At 42.6% G+C, this 24,466-nt stretch overlaps 1 protein-coding gene across 1 annotated transcript in view; it reads left to right on the top strand.

The window, feature by feature from the left end:
- The window catches only part of Synpo2 (synaptopodin 2), a 117,878-nt gene extending 97,729 nt beyond the window's left edge, over positions 1–20,149 (top strand). The window contains 1 exon segment of the mRNA XM_048333571.1: positions 19,458–20,149. Within this exon segment, the coding sequence (XP_048189528.1) occupies positions 19,458–19,997 (540 nt within the window). The 3' untranslated portion in view covers positions 19,998–20,149.
- Positions 20,150–24,466: the final 4,317 nt, after the last annotated feature.

The following is a 24,466-nucleotide window of genomic DNA, read 5'->3' as shown; positions in this document are numbered from 1 at the left end:
CTCAAGTGGTAGAGTCTGAGCTGAGCAAGGGAGAAAACAAGTCTGAGGTGCTGAGTTCAAATTCTGGTGGCAGCAAAGACAGAAAGAGAGAAAGAGAGAGAAACAAGAAAAAGAAAGGAAAGGAGAAAGGAAGGAAGGAGGGAGGGAAGGAAGGAACTAGGAAAGGATGGGAAAGAAAGAAAGAAGGAATGAAAGGGAGAAAGAAAGAAAGAAAAGAAAAAGTAAAGAAACAGTCACTGAAATTCATAACTCATTGTGTGGTATTATTAAAATAAAAACTAAAACTAAATTGATTGCTTAGAATTTATTTAATTTTAATGGCCCACCTTAGTTCATCAGAAAACAGGGTTTTCTTTATATCCAACACATTTGGCGAGGAAGCTATTGCCTTAATCGTGTTTTAACAGTTTCCCAACATTTATTCCAGAGAGCTGTTAAGAGTCCCCTGGCACCTTAGAGACTGATTTATCCAACCTGAGTAGAGGCCAAGAATTTGTTGTATAACAGACCCCAGTTGCTCCTGAGCCTTCAAAGTGCACACTTTGAAGATATCCCTGCTAGTACACAAAACACTTGTCAACTTTATTCTTTAAAATCCATAAATAGCTTGTGTGTTCATCCTCAGTGCCTGCCAGATTTGTAAGGAGCACCTGCTCTGAGAGGCAGCCAACATGCACTGGCACAGCATGTCCAGCAGATGGCAGCAAACTCTGTTCCCTCCTCAGATGGCCTTAGAAAGCTTGTCTTCCTCATTTTTTTTTTTTAATAGAAGAATAAAGGGAACCCTGAGATTTAATTTTCTCTTTAATCATTTCCACAAAGAGTTGTCCTGAGTTTCTTGATTTTTCTTTCTCATCTCTGGGAAAAGAGATTGCAGGATTTCCTGTTTCTGTGGGGACTTAGAACCTGGTATCCAATCAACAGTGTTCTCACAGCTAAGTTAAGACTCCCTGGCAGTACTGGGAACATTCTTATCTTGGGATTTAGGCTAGAGGAGAATTATGAAGCCCTGTGAATGGTGATTAGCTTTTTTTTCAAATGAAAACAAATAGGACTGCAAGGTATTCACTTGTGAAGGGAAGTTCGGTTCCTTTTCTGTCACAAGGAAATACCCTACTATTTTTTGTTTGTTTCTCTGAGAAATCATGGAAGGTATCAACAAAATACCACATCCCTGAGAGGCCACTTAAGAAAAACAAAACATAAGCTCACAGAACAAAGAAACAGACTCGCCTTCCATGAGCAGCTTTGATCCCAACCTACAATGCTTGCAAACCTTTGATGAACTCCAGTTTATTTCTCAAGCCAAAAAAAATGCTGATGGCCTATCTGGAAGTTTGCCCTTTTGCCAGGGGGAGGAGAAAAGTCCACAGAAGAGGAGGTACTGGTGCTTGGTGAGCGAGGGCAGCCTTAACCCAGGTGGCTGCACAGTTGTACTCAGGTGTACTTAGTTGTACCTACAAACTGTATTTCTGTTTTGAGGCAGCATGTCTGCATGAGCTTTTGCAATACTGAAATAGACAATTAAAAATAATGGTGAAGACTAGAATATTTCCATGCCTCAGGTGTGTGAGACATTGGGAGTAGCTCACACCTGTAATTCCAGCTGCACAGGAGGCTGAAGTCCAGAGAATCACAGTTCAAAGGCAGAAAAGTCTGGTACAGTCAAAATGAGCAAGAAGCCAGCAAGTGCAAAGCCCAGAGCTCCCTTCCTTCCATCCCCTTCCTTCCTTCCTCCCTTCCCCTTCCTTCCTTCCTTCCTTCCTTCCTTCCTTCCTTCCTTCCTTCCTTCCTTCCCTTCTTTCCATTCTTTTTCCCTTCCTCTTTCTATTCTTCCTTCATCCCTGCCTTTTTTCCTTTTGGTTTTTCCTAAGTTTTCTCTTCCCTACTATTGTTACGAGTCTATTTTAACTTTAGGAAGGGAGTTGTTGTGGTGATATTTCCATATATACACACACTGTACTTACTTTCTCCTGCTCTACTGATTTCTAGAACCCAACTCAAATTAGATTTAAGAGGAACATTTTGATCGATATCAGTTCACATTCTTTCGCAAAGAGATAAGCTCTGGAAGTTTCTTTTCTCCTCCTTCCCCTAGCCATTTTAATAGCCAGATGGATAAGCATTCAGATAACCATATTACTGTAAAGTCTCTGTTTTCTTCCCTTACTCCTATGTGTTCATTTATGAGAGTCTAAACATTTTGCTACCTTCAGATGGATTTTGTTTGTTTTGTTCTGGTCCTGGTGCTTGAACTCAGCTGTATCTGAGCTTTTGTGTTCCAGGTTAGCACTCTGCCACTGTGAGCCACAATGTCATTTCTGGCTTTTAAGAGTCTCACAGAGGAGAGGAAAACAAAGGCAAAATGCCTTTGTGCATCTGATCCTATAAGAAAATGTTTATCAAGATGAACTTAAAAAAAACAAAAGAGTCTCATGGACTTTCCTGCCCAGGTTGGCTTTGAACCTTGATCCTCAGATCGCAGCCTCCTGAGTTGCTAGGATTACAGGCGTGAGGCACCAACAAAGGCCAGAGTTCTTTTTCTTAGGCTAAAACTACTCAACCAAATGATTAGGGTTAATGTAGTATTTGCAGTTAATTCCCAAGTTGTTGGTTTTTAAAAAATAAATTCATCAGTGCATTTACCAAGTAAAATGAAAAAGTTGTTTAGCTTCCAGTCAATACGTATGTAATAATGAGTATCTAATAGCATACTCAAACACAGGTACATTAATAGCTTTGAGAGAATAATAGAGAATGAGACCATTTGAATAAGTGTGAGCTCGGCATAGTAAGAATGGCTGTGGTATCAACAGGTGATTTTATATCTAAGTAATTGCACATTGTGCTTGCATGACTTCATTTGGAAAGCTAAAGCCATAGACAATAGCTGTAATGGCAATGAGTACCCAGGGCAAAATTCAACATTTATTCTCTATATTTAAAATTAGGTAAGTAGATATGCATTCTAATACTGCACAAGGCATCTTTTTGAATCATTGATGGCCATCTACAAACACATCTGGGATTTGTGTTTTCAGGTGAAGAAATATTCCTGGGACACTTCTGAGAAAGCTATTTACAAGCTGGGCACTGGTAGCTCATGCCTGTAATCCTAGCTACTCAGGAGGCTAAGATCTGAGGATTGAGGTTCAAAGCCAGCCTGGGGAGGAAAGTCCATGAGACTCTTATCGCCATGCAGCATAAAAATGTCAGAAGTGGAGCTGTGGCTCCATGATAAGAGTATTAGCATGGAGCACAAAAGCTCAGGGACCGTACCCGGCCCCTGAGTTCAAACCCCAGGACCCCACCCCCATCCCCCAACACACACACAAAGAAATGCTATTTACAAAATTTCCACTTGCATTTGAAAAGCATAAAGTCAGGACTAATATTGCATATTCTACTTTAATCAATTACCCTCCACTTGGAGATCTTAGGAAATCTACCCCATACATTATGGTACTCTTAAATCTCTAAAGAAAAATAATATTCATAATATGCATCAAAGAAAGCATTTCATAAGTAGGAATGCAACAAGCAGAAAAGTAATGGCAGAAATGAAGTCTCTTTCCTCATACTAGATCCCCCAGACTGTGTGGTGCTCTGTCAACGGCTGTGTGGCTCTCTGTCAATGGCCGTGTGGTTGGTGTGCCTCCGGCCTCGCCATTAACACGCTTTTATTGGCAGCACCAGAATCTGAACTCAGGGCTTTGTGCTTGTGAGCCAGGACTTCACCACTTGAACCACAACAGCCTTCTTTGCTTTTGTTATTTTTTGACTAGAGTCTTCAATTTATGCTTGGTCCAGGCTGGGTGAGGATCCTTCTAGTTTCATGTCCCATGGGCCTAGGATAGTAGGTAGGTACTGCCATACCCAGCTTCTGATCATTAAGTTGGGGACCTTGTTAACTTTTTACCCAGACGAGATTCAAACCTCAGTCCGCTCTACCTCTGTCTCCAGGGTAGCTGGCATTACAGGTGTAAGTCACCATGTCCAGCCTTTCTTAAACAAACAAACAAACAAAAAACCACACTCTCTTGCTATGTAGCTTTGAGTGACCTTGAACTCAAGATCCTCCTAGCTCAGCCTCTCATAAAACCGGGATTGCAAGCATGCCACCCTGCTCAGTTCTGTCAGGGAATTCTAATGACTGACAAACACAGCAGCAGAAAGTGTGAGAACATGTGGCAAATGCCACATGGAGGTTATTGGAGGGTTACCTCGTTTCTTAAAATCTTACCTCTGTACTTGAGCTGGAAGTTTGGTTGTGAGATCCTAGCTCTCCTGCAAGCAGCAAGCACACAATCTAAGAGCATCCTCCTCTCCCCTCCCCTGGAACCTTCCTTTCCCTCTGGGCTCTGCAGCATTTACAGCACCTTTGCTTTCCAGGAATGGAGGAGAAGACAGTTGCAGGGGTTGGAGGCTCAGTTGACAGAGCACTAACCAATGAGTGAAAGTATCAGGTCCCAAGTTCAAATCCTGGTCTCAGACCTTAAAAAAAAGATAATTGCCTTGATTAGTTTTCTAAAGGGGGTATTTTAAGATTTTCACAGAGATCCACAGCTGCATTCACCCAAGCACATTTTAAATGGATATTATAACTGGTCCTAATAATACCTTAAATAAGAAACATAGCATGCTCATTTCTGTAATGACCCTGACTTTCTTTATTGAGTGCTTACTACGCCCTAGGCACTGTACTTTTCAAAGTCCATACGAGATCTACATCATACAAGATCAACATCCTTTATTTCTTCTCAAAGTTCATTTTTTTCAATTTAGAAACAAATGAAGACTCGGTTTCTGTTTCCTATTACTCATTTTTCTACAGAATGAATAACCTTTACTATTTAAGTCTTTTTAAGGAAGGCAAGGCATTGTGGTACATAACTATAATCCCAGCCACTCTGGAAGTAGAGCTCAGGAGGATGGGGGTTTGAGGCACATCAGGGCAAAAAGTTATGGAGATCTGTCTCAGCTGGGCAAGCATCTTTAATCCCAGCTACAAGGGAGGCAAAAGCATGCGACTCTACCCCTAAAACAAACAAGGCAAAGAAGGCCTGTGGTGTGGATCTTTTGCTAGGGAGTCTGCCTGGCACCTGTGAGGCCCTAAGTTCAAACCCCAGTACCACCAAAGCAATGCATCATTTCTTTTCAGGAGGAAAACTTTTCAGAAAATAATGAAGTGTACTTAAATGATTTATTTTTTATGTTCAAACTAATTAGACGTTTATAAAAATATAGTTAAGAACCTAGTATAGATGGCTCACACCTGTAATCCCTACTGTAATCAGCTACTCAGGAGGCTGAGATCTGAGGATCATCATTCGAACGTAGCCAGGGTAGGAAAGTCCATGAGACTCTGACCTCCAATTACCTACCAAACAAAGCCAGAAGTGGAGCTGTGGCTCACATGGTAAAGCAGCAGCCCTGAGCACAAAAGCTCAAGGATAGTACCTAGCTCCTGAGTTCAAGCCCCAAGACCTGCACCAAAAAACACCAAAACAAGCCACACTTATTTAAGGCTTTCCCCCACCCCGCATTGTACAAATGTAAAATAACAATTCTAACTATTTAAATAGGGCATTGTTTATATCCCCAAAATATTTAATAAGCTATAATTTATAGAGTGGCATAGTTCTCTTTTTAAGAAGAAAGTAAAAAAATTATTGCTACAGTTCTTTCTGTGAGCAAATCTTAAGACTTAAGAGATATTACTCGAATTAATTTTCTTTCTTTCTCTCCCTCCCTTCCTCCATACCTCCCTCCCTCCCTCCCTTCCTCCCTTTCTTTCTTTCCTTCCTTCCTTCCTTCCTTCCTTCCTTCCTTCCTTCCTTCCTTCCTTCCGCCAGTCCTGGGGCTTGAACTCAGGGCCTGGACACTGTCCCTGGCTTCTTTTTGATCAGGGCTAGCACTCTTCCACTTGAACCTCAGCACCACTTCTGGCCTTTTCTATATATGTGGTGCTGAGGAATCGAACCTAGGGCTTTATGTATACGAGGCAAACACTCTTGCCACTAGGCCATGTTCCCAGCTCTCGAATTAATTTCTGTTAGTTATGTCTTAAATTCTTCTTTTTCCCCATATAAACAGAACTAAGGAGACCTAGAGCAAATGGCCTCATTTTCATACCTCAGTTTCCTTATTTGGAAGGATTAAAGATCTCAGCGGATTGAAGGGTGTGACAGACACAATTACTTAGAGCTGATTAGCACCCAATAAAACTCTACATGTTTTATTATTATCACTACTGGAAGCAGAGTCTGTAAGAGGATACGCCCAAATTCCTTCAGAATGTTGATCTTGGTGACAGGAAATACAGCCAAGTGATCTTGCTCAGGTTATCAGGGCTTGTATGTTGGCTTGCTCAGCCCAGTCTGGGGGCTGAGGCTGGTGGTTGCTTCAGGCCAGCCAGCTGCCCATGTTCTGCTAGCTGCTGGGTGGGCAGGAGGCCTGGCCAGGCCTGATGACCTGTGAACAGGGCGTGCACGGCTAATGCCACTTCAAAGGCAACACGAGCACCTATTTTTACCCTAGATGGGCAACCTGCCCATGGAGTTGCCTCTTGAACAAGTCGTTCTGCCAGTTTTCTGCCACCTTTAAGGCCACATAGTGTCACCACACACACGCGTACGTGCATGCACACACACACACACACACCCCACACACATATTGCTATTTGTTGTGCCATATGGCACTCAACTCAATGTATGAACTCTATTTCTCCTTCCCTATCATCATTTTGTGTGTGCGCCAGTGCTGGGCTTGAACTCAGCATCTGGGCACTGTACCTGAACTTTAAGCCACAGCTCTGTTTCTGGCTTTTTTCTGGTTAATTGGAGATAAGAGTCTCATAGGCTTTCCTGTATGGCTTTGAACCATGGTCTTCAGATCTCAGCCTCCTGAGTCACTAGGATTACAGGTGTGAGCCACTAGCACTCAGCCTTCCCTACAATGTTGACATAGTAAGCCATTGTGATTTCCCACCTTGCAATTAAGAGAAGTCAGTCTGGGAGAAGTTGAGTTTCATGGAAGAATGAAAGGCAGAGTCACTGCCCAGTCTGTGTGATCTCTAAGCTCAAACACTCTCCACATGACAAAAGTCAGAGACAGAGCCAAACTGTGATGAAATGACAACCTGTGTCGTCTTATTTTCACACAGGAGTAATGGTTATTGCTTCTCTATTGCTGTTATTTATTTATTGTTTATTTTTTATGGTACTGGGATTTGAACTCAGGATCTTCATGCTTGATAAACAGGTGTTCTACCACTTGGACAATGCTCCCAGCCCTTTCCAGTTTTAGTTATTTTGGGGAAGGATAGAGCATTGTGCTTCTTTTTATGGCTGGCCTTGAATTTCAACTTACATTTTCCACATGCTGGCACCACTATATCTTGTTTACTGATTGAGATGGGCCTTGTTCATTTTTCCCTGGTCTAGCCTAGAACTACGATCCTTGCAATTTCCACTTTCTAAGTAGCTGGGATTACAGGCATTTACCATTTTAGGGGGTGGGGTGGGATTACAGAACTATTTTTTTATTAATTAAAAATTTTTTTGACATGGTGTTGTGCAAAAGGGGTACAGTTACATAATAGGGTAGTGTGTACATTTCTTGTGATATCTTACACCCTGTTTTTCTTTCCCTTCCCTAGATCAGGTAGACATATATACAATACACAGTGTGCCAAAAACATATACAGTATCCACATGGCCTACGACAAAGGAAATTCACTTAGGACTTTAAATGTAATGTCAACAATAGAGTTTGCTTATCCTTGTCTTATATGAACATACATACATAGCTTTTGAGCTATTGTGATCCACTGAGAGGTCTGGGTCACTGACCCAAACCTGTGGGAAATACCATTTGACAAGAAGTTTTTGGTTTCGCAGACCTGGTCTCTACTGTCTCCCCCTCCCCCCACCTTAACAGTCATATATCAGGGAGATCATGCCCCTTTGTTTTCTGTGTTCTAGGCCTGTCTCACTCAACATTATTTATTCAAGTTCTGACCATTTCCCTGTGAATACCAATATTTCACCATTTCTAATCGCTATGTAGTATTCCATTGTGTATAGGTACCATATTTTTTTGGATCCATTCATCTGTGGAGGGGCATCTGGGTTGTTTCCATATTTTGGCTATTGTGAATTGTAATGTGATAAACATGGAAGTGCAGATGTCTTTTTGCTATCTTGAGGCCTGTTCAGGATAGATGCCTAGGAGTGGTATGGCTGGGTCATAGGGTAGGTCTATGTTGAGCTTTTTGAGGAACCTCCATACTGTTCTCCAAAGTGGTTGTACTAATTTGCACTCCCACCATCAATGGAGAAGGGTTCCTCTTTCCCCGCACCCCCTCCAGCATTTGTTGTTGCCTGAGTTCAGAGTATAGGCCATTCTAACTGGAGTGAGGTGGTATCTCAGGGTTGTTTTTATTTGCATTTCCTTTACTGCCAGGGATGTTGCACATTTCCTCATATGTTTCTTTGCCATTTTTATCTCTTCTCTTATGAAGTCTCTCTTTAGCTCCTTTGCCCATTTCCTAATTGGTTTACTGGGCTTGGAAGGGCTTAGTTTTTTCAGTACTCTGTAGATGACAGATATTAGGCCTTTGTCTGTTGCTATACTGGTAAAGATCCTTTCCCATATGGTTGGCTGTCTTTCTATTTTGGAGGCTATGTCTTTAGCTGTGCAGAAACTTTTTATTTTGTAGTAGTCCCATTTGTCGAGTCTCTCCCCTATCTGTTGTGACCCTGGGACTCTATTCAGGAAGTTCCTTCCTGTGCCTATAAGTTCTAGCGTCTTTCCTACTCTGTCGTTCAGAAGTTTCAAGGATTCAGGTTTGATGTTGAGGTCCTTGATCCATTTGGAGTTGATCTTGGTGCATGGTGATAGGCTAGGGTCTACTTTGAGTTTGCTGCATATGGCTGCCCAGTTTTCCCAGCACCAGTAGTTGAAGAGGCTATGTTTTTTCCATTGCATGTCTTTAGCTCCTTTGTTGAATATCAGCTGACTTTTGTAAGAGTGCGGTTTAATTTCTGGGTCTTCAATTCTATTCTATTGGTCTTCAGGTCTGTTTTTATACCAATACCAGGCTGTTTTTGTTATGATGACTCTATAATAGAGCTTGAAGTCTGGTATTGTGATACCTCCTCCACTGCTTTTTTGCCTAGAATTGATTTGGCTATTCTAGGTCTTTTGCTGTTCCATATGAATTTATGGGTTGCTTTCTCTATTTCATTGAAGAATGTAGCTGGGATCTTGATGGATTGCATTGAATTTGTATAACAATTTGGGCAATATGGCCATTTTCACTATATTGATTCTGCCTACCCATGAGCATGGGAGGTCTTTCCATCTCATTGTGTCTTCTTTGATTCCTTTTTTAGTTTTTTATAATTCTCATTAAATAGGTCCTTCACGTCTTTAATTAGGTTGATCCCTAGGTAATTTATTCTTTTTTTAGCTATTGTAAATGGTATTATTTCCATAATTTCCTTTTCTGCTTGTACATTGCTGGTGTACAGAAAAGCTGCTGACTTTTGTGGATTGATTTTGTATCCTGCTACTTTGCCAAAATGGTTTATTAGGTGTAGGAGTTTGGGAGCTGAGTTTTTTGGGTCCTTCAGATATAAGATCATGTCATCTGCGAATAGGGATAGTTTGATTTCTTCTTTGCTGATGTGGATCCTTTTGATGTCCTCCTCTTGCCTTATTGCTATGGTTAGGGATTCCAGCACTATGTTGTAAAGAAGTGGGGAGAGTGGGTATCCTTGTCTTGTTCCTGAGTTTAGGGGGAATGAATTTAGTTTCTCTCCATTTAATATGATATTAGCAGTTGATCTGTTGTATATGGTTTTTTTTATTGTTTTCAGGAATGTTCCATCTATTCCTGTTCTCTCCAGAGCTTTTAATAAGTATGGATGTTGTATTTTGTCAAAGGCTTTTTGGGCATCTACTGAGATAACAATGTGATTCTTGATTTTAGTTCTGTTTATGTGGTAAATTACATTAATAGATTTATGGATGTTGAACCATCCTGTGTCTGTGGGATGAAGCCTACTTGGTCATGATGTATAATTTTCTTGATCAGTTTCTGGATCCTGTCAGCTAATATTTTATTGAGGAGCTTCGCGTCTGTGTTCATTAGTGATATTGGTCTGTAATTCTATTTTTTTGGTTGGGTCTTTGCCTGGTTTGGGGATGAGTATAATATTACCTTCATAGAATGAGTTTGGGATTTCTCCCTCTGTTTCTATTTCGCGGAAGAGTTTGAGGAGTATTGGTATTAGCTCCTTACTAAAGGTTTTATAGAATTCATTGGTGAATCCATCTGGGCCTGGGCTTTTCTTTGTTGGGAGGCTCTTGATTACCCCCTGTATCTCGCTGTAATTTATTGGTTTATTTAGTTGATTTATTTCTTCTTGATTCAGTTTCAGCTTATACTTCTCTAAGAATTGATCCATTTCTGTAAAATTATTGTTTTTTAGTGAGTAGAGGTTCCTTATGATTGTTTGAATATCTTGTGTATTTGTTGTAATTTTTTCCGGTGGAGTCCCTGATCTTACGGCTATGAGTCTCTTCTCTTCTTTATTTTGTAAGTCTTGCAAGGGGTTTGTCAATTTTATTTATTTTCTCAAAGAACCAGCTTTTAGTTTTATTTATTTGTTGAATGGTCTTTCTGTTTTCAATCAGATTTTGTGTGGAAAGGTCTGCTGTGATTCGGATCCTTTTCCCATTGTAATATAGCTCTTTCTTCATTTTGGCTGAATTCAAAATTTGCTCTTTATTCTTGGGATCTGAAGTCTTGATTATTATGTGCCTGGGTGAGGATTTTCTAGAGTCTGGTCTGCCAGGCGTCCTATAGGCTTCGCTTACTTGGGTGAGGTCCCTTGTGAGATTGGGGAAGTTTTCTGCAATAACTATTGAAAATATGTTGTAGCCCTCTGCTCTGGTATTCGGCTCCTTCATCTATTCCAATTATGCGCAGATTATATCTCTTGTCTTTGTCCACTAGCTCCTGGATTAGTCTGCCCTGGAGTTTAACCGTTTCTTGGAGTGTGGTAATTTTCTAGTCCTTATCAGCTGCATTGTCGTCCAAAAGAGAGATTCGGGATTCGATATGATCAATTCTTTGTGCTGTGGCTTCTAGTGTGGAGTTTATGGATGTCAGTGAGCTATTTATCGTTGCCAGATCAGCTTTCATCGTGGAAATTTCTTCCCTTAAAGAGTTGTATTTTAAATCTATTTTTTCATGCATTTTGTTTCTCAGGATGCTAAGGTCTTCTTTAACGGAGGAGCACTGTATCCATTTTTGCTTCCATTTCTTTCTTGACTTCCTGAAGGTCCTTCAAGACTTCTATTCTAAACTCCTGGAATTGTTTTCTCAATTCATTCCTGAGGCTTTCCATCATTGCTGCTATCATAGCCTCAGTTGTTTTTTTGTTCTCCATCTCCTCTTCAGTCATACTACTTTTTGGAGCTGGCGAGTTGGCTTGGCCTTTCATGAAGTTTGTAATATTTCTTTGTGATTTGCACACCTGGAGATCTGTAGGTAGCGACCTTGGCTTGGCTTTGTGCTGGTTCCCGCTGGTCCATCAGTGGAGACTTGTTTGTGTCCTGGCTCTGGGTTTGAGTTTGGCTGTTGAACCTTACTGCCCAATGGGTGTGATTGGCTTGGTTGTTGCCGAGGTGGTCACCCTCACTGCACTCGGGGGTGGGTAGGTTCTGTGTCTTTCTCTGCAGGACAGTGCCCTGCTGTTGTGTTGTGCTGACCCTAGTGTATCTCTGATGGAGGTTTGCGGTTTGCTGGTTCAGTGTGGTGTGGAGACTTTTCTTTTCTTTGATTCTTTTCCCACTAGGTGCCATGGTCAAAAGAGCTCGCCTCTCAGCTTGAGAATTGCCACTGAGAGGCAGCTTGCCCACCTGTGCAGAGTGCTCCTGTCGGAGCAGGTGTTGCTGTTGAGGGGTGGCCCGCCCACCTGTGCGGAGTGCCGCCTATCAGAGCGGGTGTTGCAGCTTGCCTGCTTGTGGGCTCCCGTGGGGGGTTGGGCAGGAGATTCTCCTGCTGGAGGGCATGTTGACCCACTCTGGCCCTCAGTGGGGGGGGGGGGGGGCACGTGCGCGTGCGCCCTAGTGTTTCCTTTGGGGGCGTGCTGCCCTGAATTGTTGGAGGGTGCTTGTGCCCTCTCGCGAGTCTGCTGTGGGGGGGCGGTATGCGTGGAACCCAGCAGGTTCAAGTGTCTGGGCATGGGTTAGTGCCCACAGATGCTCTGCGCCTCCACTGTGAGGGTGTGTGTGTTCGGGCCCAGGTGTCCCTGCTGGGCTGGTATTGCACACCAGCAAGCCTGTGACTGTTGTTCAAAAAGTCCGTGCAGACCAGGGCGCTTCTGGTGGTGTTCCAATGCCTACTAGTCCCCGGGTCCCTGTTGGGGGGGGGTGGCTGGTGCGGACAGGTTCGGGCTCCCCAGCAGGGGCTTTGGGGGACACCTGTCTAAGGTGTTTCCCGGTCACTTTGTTGGGCGCTGCTCCGCCTCTGCTAGCCCCTGTGTCCTCCCAGAGGCTGTAGGATCCTAGAGCTGTCAGATATGGGGCTCCTTTGTTCCCTCAGGGTAGGGAGGGGAAGGGAGGGAGCTCTAGCTTCCTTGTAGGGTTTGGGTCTCTGCTAGAGTTGGTCTCCCGTTGTATGTGTGTGTGTGGGGGGGGGGCACTGGGGAACTTACTGGTCCTGGATTGTGTGTGTGTCCCGCGCTGCTGTGGGCTTTTCGGGGTTGGGGTGCTGGGGTGTGGCGATCGGTCGTTTGGTGGTGGCAGTTCGGCTCTCCCCGTCCAGCTCTCCCTGTCTGTGCCGCCCGGTTCCCCTGCTGTTGTTGTCTGTTCCCAGCTGTTCAGTCCCGCACCTCCGGTTCCGTGCTGCCGTCTGTCTCGGTTGGTCTGCACTCCATCTGGGGCCTGTGGAGCTCCTGCTGTCTGGCTGGACTCTGCACGCCTGGCGTCACTTTTCGGCTGTTGCTTCTCTGGTCACTGTCGGTCTGTGGTCCCCTTTACCGGCGCCAGGTCCCCTTTCCCAACCTGGCCCTGTTCGGCCTGGGGGCAGTGGGGGGGGCGGGGGGTATCCCGCCGGCTCTGTGCAGATTATAGGCTCTTCTTCTTCTTCTTCTTCTTTTTTTTTCATTTCCTGTGTTTCTCTGTTTGTTCGGGTTGTTGGGTTTGCTGGTCTTTTGCTGGGGTGTTGGGTGTTGGAGTTCCCAGCTCACTATTCTGTTGGAGCGAGTTGGGGTGCCTCCCTATTGTGACGGCACCATCTTCCTCTCTCACTTTCAGAACTATTTTTTTTTTTTCTTGGCCAATCCTGGGCCTTGGACTCAGGGCCTGAGCACTGTCCCTGGCTTCTTCCCGCTCAAGGCTAGCACTCTGCCACTTGAGCCACAGCGCCGCTTCTGGCCATTTTCTGTATATGTGGTGCTGGGGAATCGAACCTAGAGCCTCGTGTGTCCGAGGCAGGCACTCTTGCCACTAGGCTATATCCCCAGCCCTCAGAACTATTTTTAAGTGTGGTTAATTTTCGTGGTGAAAAATAGAGCTTATTAGTTCTGTCTGCCCTATTCTTCACAAGTAGAATAATAAAACAAACCTTTGCCTAATGAAATAGGCACTCTTCTAAAAGAAAGCTTGGGGAAATTTCCAAGACCTCTGCTTGCAGGAAGAACACTCAAAATCCATTGTATGATGGTAAATCTTGTCTGGTAGTGGCACTCACGCCTGTAATTGCAAATACTCAGGAGGCTGAGATCTGAGAATCATGGTTCAAAGCCAGTGTGGACAGGAAAGTCCATGAGACTCCTCTGTTCCACAAAAAAGCTGGAAGTGGGGCTGTGACACACACACACACACACACACACACACAACATATATACACATGATGAAGGCAAATCTCAGAATATATGGGAAAGAGATTGTTATACTAAGACATTAGAAACAAAAGCACCTTAAATTTTCTCTTTGCCCCTGTTGTATCTAGATCACTATGAGAGAACCTTTGCCTTGTGTTTGTAGGCCTCTAAAGTGATTCCACATCTTTATGCAGAAATCTCTTCCCATGTTGAACTACTTGCATTGACAAGAAAATTGTAATTGAAACTGAGAGTGACCCAAACAAGTAGTTCAGAAGGTTTATTCTAGAAAACAGTTGAAACTTCAAGACCATATAGTTAGTGTCTTCATCCAACAATAATAAACGACAGATTCCATTACCTTTCCCTTCTCAGGTTTTATTTGATGAATCTTGCAAATGTACTTCAGGCTTACCTTGCACTCAAAGCATAATTTTCTAAGACTTACTTGTAGAATCAAGTCATTTGAAATTCTCAAGTGTATTGACCTGAATGCAAATTATTTATTTACATATTGAAATCTCCCACTGGTTTAGGAAAAGGGACTCCTCCTGTCTTGTAACCACATAGTAGAGTGAGTTCTAGTGCATACAAATTGGAATTCTTAGAAATTAGCTTGCCTACCTGCCTCCCACCCTCCCTCCCTTCTTTCCATCCTTCCTTTCTTTGCCAATATTGGGGCTTGAACTCAGGGCCAGGCACTGTCCTTGAGCTTTTGTGCTCAAAGCTAGCACTCTACCACTTGAGCCACAGTACTGCTTCCAGCTTTTTGGTGGTTAATTGGAGATAAGAGTCTTACAGATTTCCTTGTCCAGAAAGGCTTCAAATCATGATCCAGGCTGGGATCACAGATATAAACCATCAGCTGGAAGGAAGGGAGGAAGGGAGGGAAGGAAAAAAGGCTAGAGATTGACATTTTGACATGGAGTGGGAAAGGCAGAGTGATTAGGATATTTGAGGGAAGCTGTAGGAAATGAAGTAGAAGCCACATTGGTGTCTGGGATGTTGTTCCAAATAGGGGGCCAGCAAGTGAAAAGGTCCCCAGGCAGCAGAGGGTCGGGTGTGTTCAGGGAATCTGAAGAGGGAAACAAATGGAACCAGAAATCCAAGGGACTTCCGGCTGATTCTATGGTGTCTCATATAGGTTGATGGATGGATTTGGATTTTTCTTTATTTTTTTGAAACGGGAAACAGTAGAAGTATTTTAATTTAAGAACTGAGAGACATGATCTGACTTAGGCTTTCACTGTGGCTGGCACGTTGAGAAATCCTAAAGGAAGCGAAGGGCAGAAATAGAGAAGGCAATGTGAAGACAGTGGCAATGTCCCGGCGAGGGCTGTTGGTGGTTGCCGAACCTTGGTGGTGATGGACAAGGTGAGAACAGACAGGCCCCGGATGTGAGGCCAGCGAGGCTGAGCCTGCTGACAGCTGGGTGCAGAGCGTGCGCTGGAAAAGACTCAAAACTCACTGCAGAGATTTTCACCAATGCGAATGGACAAACGGAGGTGGCCCGTGCCTCTCGCAAGCTTTCTTCTTTTTTGTGCACTTCCTCTAGAACCTCTGCTTTTCAGAAATTCCAATGAATGATTTTTATTTTTATTTTTTATTATTTTGTCAGTCGTGGGGCTTGAACTCAGGGCCTGATCACTGCTCCTGAACTTATTCGTGCTTAGGGATAATGCTCTACCAATTTGAGCCACAGCACCATTTCTTGTGTCCTGGTAGTGAATTGAAGATAGGAGTCTCATGGCCTTTTCTGCCCTGACAGGCTTTGAACCTTGATCCTCAGATCTCAGTCTCCTGAGTAGCTAGGATTACAGACACTGGCTTCTGATCTGATTTCTTAAAAAATGACAGAGGAAAGAGACTTTATTGCTGTTTGCTTGTTTTAGACCTACTCATAAAAGAGTATATATTTATACTAAGTGTTTTCTGATTATATGTTTAAGAGAGAAAGGAACCACAGGGAATGAAATAATATTAATCAGCGGGACACCTTCTCTATAGTGCAAGTGTAGGCAGGATTTCAACCCAATGAAGTTTTGTTTCACTTTCAAGATTTGTAATAGAAATATTTAGAACTGTGAAATCTATAGCTCATTCAACTTTGGCTGCTAGGACTGTTTACGTTGCTTTAGAATCTACTTCTTGGTCCTATGTGAAGATCACGTGATATTTCCTCCTTTTCTTTTTCCCTTTTTTGGAGAGAGGGGTAGCAAGAACTCTCAACCTCCTGCTCCAGTCTCTTCAGTGTTGAGATTACACATATGCGGCCCCATGCCAGGAGGATGTTATTATTATCGTTTACATATTTCATGTTACCTGCTGGTTGATTCTTTGACAGTTTGACCAGGAAATGAACTAAGCTGCTTCATAACAAGACAATTAATTGACATGAAAAGATGGCTTGTATGAAGCTAAGGAAGACCCCCCTGCACCCCCCCCCCGCGCGTCTTGAATACAGAGCTCGCGTGTCTTTCCCCTTTTTGCAGCAGTGCCTCCATTTCCCTGTGTGCCAGTCGCTTGCCTGTTCCTGTGGCAAGTGGCATGATGTAATGTCACTCTCAACCTAAATATAGTCAAGATTTAGATGATTCATTCCAATTTCTCATTTCTCAGATGAAATTGGCCATGTTCAGATTAGTATAGAAGAATCAGATTTAGTGTTCATGGATTTGAGTCTTTCTTTTTTAAAGATACTCTCCCATGCCAGGTGCTGGTGGCTCATGCCATTAATCCTAGCTTCTCAGGAGGCAGAGATCTGAGGACTGAGATTTGAGGCCAGCACAAGCAGGAGTCTCCTGTCCAATTAACCACCAAAAAGCCATAAGTATAGCTGTGGCTCAAGTAGGAAAACACCAACCTTGAAGATAAAAAGCTCAAGGATAGCATTCAGGCCTTAAGTTCAAACCATAGTATTGGCATACACACATATGCATACATATATATATATATATATATATATATATATATATACTACATATGATTTCAAAGTAATTTCATATTTCATTGAAAGCATAGCCCACTATTGTAACTGGAAGCTTTAGGCCAGAGGCCCAACTCCAGAATTTCCCCATATCAGGTCTGGCCACTCATACACCAAATAGTATGGTGAAGGGCAGAGCAAGATCTATTGCACATGAAAAGGAAAAGCAAGCAAGCATTTCAGCCCATCTTTGGGGTACAGACATATGTTTAGATTTCAATAGAGGAAGATTTAGGGCTAGGAAGAGAGGGGGGCTCCACAAGGGCAGTTGCTCCTGATCTCAGTTCTGGTTCTGCTGGAGATAGGTTCTGAGGAGGGGTTGTGGCCGCCATCAGTAGGTTCCCATAAGACGCTTTCTCCTGCTTCAGTGTGCAACCTTGCCACAGCAGGTACCTGTCCTCCCTCGGGGGTGGTCTGTCTTGCGAGCCTGAGGTTACTTTTCTGAGGGGCAGGGTCACCTCCACTTGGGACACAAGGCAGTTACTTGTCAGCTGTATGCCATGGTAGTCCTGGCCTCCAACGGTTTCAAGGTGGTTTCAAGGTGACTTCTCAGAGTGAAATCAATGTGAAATGGAGGGAAGGATGGCTCCATTTATTCTGCTTTTTGTTACCTTTGTGGGGCCCAAGGAAGGAGCTGGTGCTTTTTAGTGAATGCCACTTCTACATATTTCCTCCAATATTTAAGAACCCCCAATATTATGAAAAGGTTTGTGCTTAGCTCTCCACACTGAAATGCAATTAGCTTTGTAGCCAGGTGGCAGACTTTATTGTCATCTAGAAAAACAGAGATAATAATAGAACATCTGTTCATGGAGCTGAGAAGACTGAATGAAATAACTCCACATAAACCTGTTAACATCCATTGCCTGGTACACAAAGATCAGTCCATTCCTGTTGATGATAATTAAAGGCGAAAGGTGGGATCACGTCTCCTTGGAGTTCAGCTCTTTTGTGGGGATGTTTAACACCAGAGAACTCCTGAGTTCCGTGGGAATCTTTTGGTCTTTGCTGTGTACAGATGGGTCTAGCTAACATTAGGTGTGCACTTGCATGCGTTGAACCCTTTGAGAACATTCTTTGAGAACTCTACACAGGCAGTATGTGAACTGTCACACGGCAGGTGACACAGCCCCACAGTCAGCTTGAGTGGTGGTTTTCCTCAGACTGTGGTATTTGCCTTGATGTACTTAACACAATCACAATATGGAGCCTGCATGTGTCTGGCTTCCCAACTCGAGGAGGAAGGAAAAATGGAAGAAATGACCACGGCGGATGTTACTTCTATGAAGCACAGAGAAGGTGTTTAGAGGGGTTCTAAGTGAGAATGGCTGTGTGAAAACAGTCAATTTTTTTTTTCTGTGTTACCAGGATTACTGTGGTAAAGCCGCAAGAATCAAGGTTCTCAGAATTCATTTGTAGAAAAAAAAATCTGATTCTGTTTTTAGCCAGTATTTCCCTTTAAAGAGAGAGATAGTTTTGTGTTTCACTGAAAGTGACATGCTGCGGTATCATTGTTACTATAGAAACATGGTTACTACACATTGATTTGAGATTCCAGGTTTAACAAGTACAAGGCTCTGAGATGAAATCCCACCATGAAATCCCACAGATGGCCTTTTGGCCAAGAAAGGGAATATTTTCATACTTTCAAAGATGACTTCATTTCCCTAAGTATATCCTTGGTTCTTTCTTCCAGAACTAGTCCTAAGGAAATCTCCTGTAAATAGGAATGAATGTAGAAGGAAATAAGGCATAGAAGCAATGGCTCAGGGACCTGGGAAAGGCAAAAGTGTAAAGGCAAAAGTATAAAAGGGCTTTTGGTAAATTACATTGCTGCAGATTAGCCAGGCAGAACAGTTAGTACACACAGAGGCCTGTGTTGGGGACATAAACACTCAGAGAAATCAGAATGTACGATTTATAAAAGGAAGCAGAGTACAAATGAAAGGAACAGAGTAAGCTCCCTCAGAGATGTGGGCAGGGCTCCCCACTTAAAAATTAAAGACCCACGGGGCCTTCACCCCCTGAGTTCTGAAGGGACAAAGGCCAGGCACTCAAATCTCACTGGTAACTAGCAAAATGTCATGGCTCTTGTTTGCTTTTGCTATAACCAGTCAACCAAAGTGAGATAAGGAGATTAAAAGTCATTTGAGAACAGTCAAAGGTCAAGTAGTTTATGGCTCCTGGGCTTCTCAACATGTTTTGTTTATTTTGTACCAGGAAAACAGGCCTGGAAGGGAGGTGGGCTGTGGATGTAGATATGAATTTGTGAAGGACAAATGGAAGACGGGTTCCTACCAGTGACAGGGCCCCCCTGCAGGAGACTCGCCTGGCAAGAGAACAGCCATTGGAGCTATGGGATCAGAGGGGGAGGGCAAGAAGGAAAGTCATTGAGAATTCAGTGGAAAGGGAGAAAACACCAGACAACAGGTCGCCCTGTCCCACTTAAGCATTGTGGGCCTGGGCTTTTGTAGTGCTTTGTAATGGTGTCGTGCATGCTTGGAATAATAATTAATAATCACCACAGAGCGAGATGCATGGGGTGCATTCACATCTTTACTGTTTTTCAGGAAAGTGGGGGGCGCTCACTTTCTCTTCCGGGAAGATCCATCCCACCCACTATTTCTCCATCTCCGTGGGAATACCAGCCTGCTTACAGCTACCCTGCCAAACCAATCAACAGGCTGGAGAAAGCCAACAAGAGACCAACTCCTTGGGAAGCTGCAGCAAGGTCTCCTCTCGGCCTGGTGGATGAGGCGTTCAGACCCAGAAGCATTCAGGAATCCATTATGGCCAATGTGGTTTCCGCAGCTCGAAGGAAGGTGCTTCCAGGGCCTGTGGAAGACTGGAGTGAGAGGATGTCCTATGTTTCCCAAACTCAGACCACCACAAGCTCACTTGAAAGGCTAGATGATAATGTTGCATTCCCAATCAACAACAGCATGTCCACCAACTACCAATACAGCTCACAGCCACCATATGCATTCTATAGGCAAGGCTCCAGAAATGATTCTGAAATCATGTCCTTGGAAACCAGGTCTGATTACTGCCTTCCACTAGCCACTTGCAACTATAACCCACACCCAAGGGGATGGAGACGTCAAACATGAAATTTAAAATACCACTCATGTAACATCTTTTTTCTTTTAATGTTTCTTTGTAGGGTTCTTTACTTTTTTAAAAGATTTAGAACCACTGTTGGCTTTGGCTTTCATAGATCACCTACGTGTGTGTGTGTGTGTGTGTGTGTGTGTGTGTATGTTAGGTATATACACAGGAGGATAAATCACTTCTCTGTGAGCTGATGCAGAGAATTTCTTCAAAAAACAAACAAACCATTATTTCTGCTGTGATTCTCTGGCACTTACTTGAAATTCAGAATCTTAAAACCATTTATAAGGGGTGCCTACACAACTAAACTCTGCATAATTGAGGTAATACCAAATTTTCTTTCTATGTGCCTTAATCTAGGAAGGAATGATGGTATGCTATTACTAGTTGTAATAGCTAATAGAACATTGTGGAATTGAAACCATTTTTCAGCACTACAGATTGGACTGAGAATCTTGCACTGTCTAGGCAGGTGCTCTACCATTGGTTCACGCTCCTAGTCAACAATGGGGAAATTCATGACAAGAATGTATCAAATAACAATGCTTACATAAAAAAAGGATTTCTTGTTGTTATTTTAATGTTTTTCCCCCTAGTTCAAAGTCTAATTTACATGTATTTTGTGTCAGTACTGGGGCTTGAACTCAGGGTCTGGATGCTATCCTTAAGCTTTTTCACTTAAAGTTGGTTCTCTACCACACCTTTTCACTTGCAGATTTTTTTGGAAGGGTAGTTAATTAGAGATATGATCTCACTGACTTTTGCGCCTAGGTTGACTTTGAACCACAGTCCTCAGATCTCAGCCTCCTGAGTAGTCAAGGACTGTAGGCATGAGCCACCAGTACCCAGATAATTCACACTGAATTTTCTTAAAAAGCTGAAAGTGAAGGTGTGCAAAAAAAAATTGACTATATAAATTTTTAGAAATAATAAATGCTTAAGAGTGCCAGGGGCATGGTTTTAGTAGAACACTTGCCTAGCAAAGGTGAAGCCCTGATTTCAAACTCCAGTATCACCATAAAGGAAAAAAAAAAAAAAAAAAGATTGTTATGCAGTTCAGATGGACTTGCAGCGTAAATGGTGTGATGGTGTGGTGTGATGTGACTAAGGCCTAGGACGGATATCCACTGCATTCAAGCAAGCAGCCTGAGGTAGACTTGGAGGTTCAGGAGCCATCCTTTTCAAATGAGAAGACCGTATTATCTAGTCTCTCAGATCCTTCACAAATCTGATATTGTGAGACCCATCCATTAGAACGAATGACGCTTGATTAATGTTGGTTGCTCATTGTAAAAATATCAGATCAAGTTTAGGAGTGGATTAGGTCATTAGTGTAGCTATAATGTGTCACTAAAAGCCCCAAAGGAATGTCTGGGAGGCAGGTTTTGTGTTACGTGTTTTGTGGTCCGGGGATTGATGTGAAGAGGCAAGCATTTGTGGATTTAAGGAAGTGGTAGGTGAGTATGCTTGTTGTGACACAACTGTCACTCATGACCCTGTGGTTTGGGAACAGAAAACATGCCACAGGAGCCTAGACAGCAAGGTGTGCTTCTCTGGAAGGCAGCATTACAAATGTTCTCAGGGAGTCACCTGGCCGCTGGGTGTATCCCCTGACCTAGGCCTTGTGAGCACTGGGCCTTGGGAGCATACCCAGTAAACAAGCAGTCTGCTCCTTGCTCTTTGACCCACTGAGGGATAGATTTAAAGTGGCTAACTGCATAAACAATCACCTGCATGGGTTTGAAATGTTTAAAAAGCTTGAGAATTTCAAACTTCTCATTTGTTTTAGTTTACCTGTTAACTTTTCTTATTTTCATTGTAATGATAGCTTTCACAGAATAAAACTTTTGAAAAAGCCAAGGGAGTACAAATGATCCCTTAGTTTGGTGTTAAAACTGATGTGCTGAAGAAACCACAGAAAATTCTATTAGCATGGAAACAGCCAGATACTAAGGCAATTAGAAAAGAAAATGGATACAGTCTAAAGTTTTATTGTTAAAGTACCTTAAATGGATATAGTGTGAAACAGGAGGGGGGTGGAGAAAAAAGAGTGTGTGCATCTGTGTGTTTGTATGTGTATAGCATTTGAACTCACTCTTGATTAGCTTTGCTCAAGGCTAGAGCTTTGCCACTTAAGCCACATCCACAGTTCTGACTTTTTGAAGGTTAATTTGAGACAAGAGTCTCTCAGGCTTTCTTGCTCCAGTTGGTTTCAAACCATGATCCTCAGATCTCAGCTTCTTGAGTAGCAAGGATTACAGGTGACAGCCGTAAGTGCTTAGTTTTTATGAAATCTTTAAAAAATGTCAATTATATGGATTCATTTGACAGAGTATCAAAGATCTTTCACATAGCATCCTTACTTGATTTCACATTTACGGCAGAATTTGAACCATTCTTGAGTGGAATTTTTTTTGTTTTTGTTTTTTTACCAGTCCTGGGCCTTGGACTCAGGGCCTGAGCACTGTCCCTGGCTTCTTCCCGCTCAAGGCTAGCACTCTGCCACTTGAGCCGCAGTGCCACTTCTGGCCATTTTCTGTATATGTGGTGCTGGGGAATCGAACCGAGGGCTTCATGTATACAAGGCAAGCGCTCTTGCCACTAGGCCATATCCCCAGCCCCTTGAGTGGAATGTTTTAAGGCATAGGAGATTTCACAGAAAATATTTCATTTGCTGGGACCACATTCTATTTTTGTTGTTTTCTCTTGTAAGTGTTAGATATTATTCCCATCAGTTGATACATATGATTTTTTTTTTACTAAAATGTAGACTCAGAAGCAGACATTTTAAACTTAGATGTCACTGCAAAACACACTTCCCTCTCTGCTTATACTGTATTCAAATTATCATTTGTATTGAATTTATTATGAACATGAAAAAGAATAGCTGTCAAGAAAGTTGCACATGTCTTGCTAACAAGAACATCAACATCCCTTTCTTTTTGTGCTGGTCCTGCAGTTTGAATTCAAGGCCTGGGTGCTGTCCTTGAGCTTGTTTTACACAAAGCTGGCACTCTACCACTAGAGCCACAGCTCCACATTTGGCTTTTTGGTGTTAATTAAAGTTAAGAATCCTATGGACTTTTCTGCCTGAGCTGGCTTCAAATCATGATCATCAGATCTCAGCTTCCTGAGTTGCTAGGCTTACAGGTGTGAGCGACCACTAGCGCTGAGCTAAACATCCCATTTAAAAAAAAAATCAATGCTCCTTGGGCTGGAGGTACAGCTCTTCAGTAGAGCGCCTGCCTAACATGTGCAAGGCTCTGAGTTCAAACTCCAGTTTGAATAATTCAGTGCTCTCAGACATACTTTAAAGATGCTGATTTTGAAAAGCAAAAACACTATTGTCAAATCATTAGCAAGTGCACTGTGGGTACATTTCTCCAGTGTACTTGGAATCAGTAAGGTTATTTCCATTCACCAAATATTTGTGAGCATACACCTGCCATCCAGATGTGATTCTTCCTAAAAGGAAGATTTAGAAAACTATGGTTTTCACATAAGTGAAGGGGGTTGAATTCATCTGCCATAAAACAACACATGTGGAAAACACATGTGTGCTGCTTTGCCGATGTGAACTACATCTGTTGTAAGACACTTTTCAATTAGTAACAACCAGAAATGAAAAGGAGTTGGTATTTTGTAGTGTGTTTAAAATAAACAAACTGGGGCTTGGAATGTGTCTTAGCGGTAGAGTGCTTGCCTAGCATGTATGAAGCCCTTGGTTCAATTCCTTAGTACCACACACACAGAAAAAGCCAGAAGTGGCGCTGGGACTCAAGTGGTGGAGTGCTAGCTTTGAGCACAAAGAGGCTCAGGAACAGTGCTCAGGTTGTGAGTTCAAGCCCCAGGACTGGCAAAAAAAACCAAACCAAAAAACCAAAACCTTTTTCCATGACTACAGTGTGCCAGTAATTGAGACACTAGTTGACTTTTTCCCTTCCCTCCTGATTTTAGATATTATATGTACTCTGCATGCATATAAAATGCTGTCATTAAGGTGATGGAACTTTCCCTTATAGTTTGAGTTTACAGGTGCACAGGCTCTAGTTCATTTATCTTGGACATATATTAGCAACATCGCACACATTGGGAAAGGACCACCTGATTAGGATTTATTCACATTATCTTCGGATAAAAAAACTTTGGATAAAAACTTTGGATAAAAAATGTCAAATATGCTTAGTTATAGTAAATAGAAATTACAGGAAGGTTTCAGTGATAAGAAAGAGCAGAATTTCACACTTGATTTTAATTCAAAGTTGCTCACACATTTTTCCCTCTATTAAAAAAATGGGCTGTGTTCTCCTGTAATTGATGTTCCCCACTTCTGTTTATCCCCAATAATTGTATGTGTAAGACACATACTGAAAATAAAAATTATATGCACAATAAACATAACTTGCAAATCAAGTTAGGGAGCCTTTTCATTTTTTCCTTATAAAAATTGCTTTGAATAACTCTTTAT

The sequence above is a fragment of the Perognathus longimembris genome, chromosome 24 (genome assembly GCF_023159225.1).
Source record: "Perognathus longimembris pacificus isolate PPM17 chromosome 24, ASM2315922v1, whole genome shotgun sequence".
NCBI classification, from domain to species: domain Eukaryota; kingdom Metazoa; phylum Chordata; class Mammalia; order Rodentia; family Heteromyidae; genus Perognathus; species Perognathus longimembris.
The sequence above is the reverse complement of the archived record's forward strand: the minus strand, read 5'-3'. Positions and strand labels throughout refer to the sequence as shown.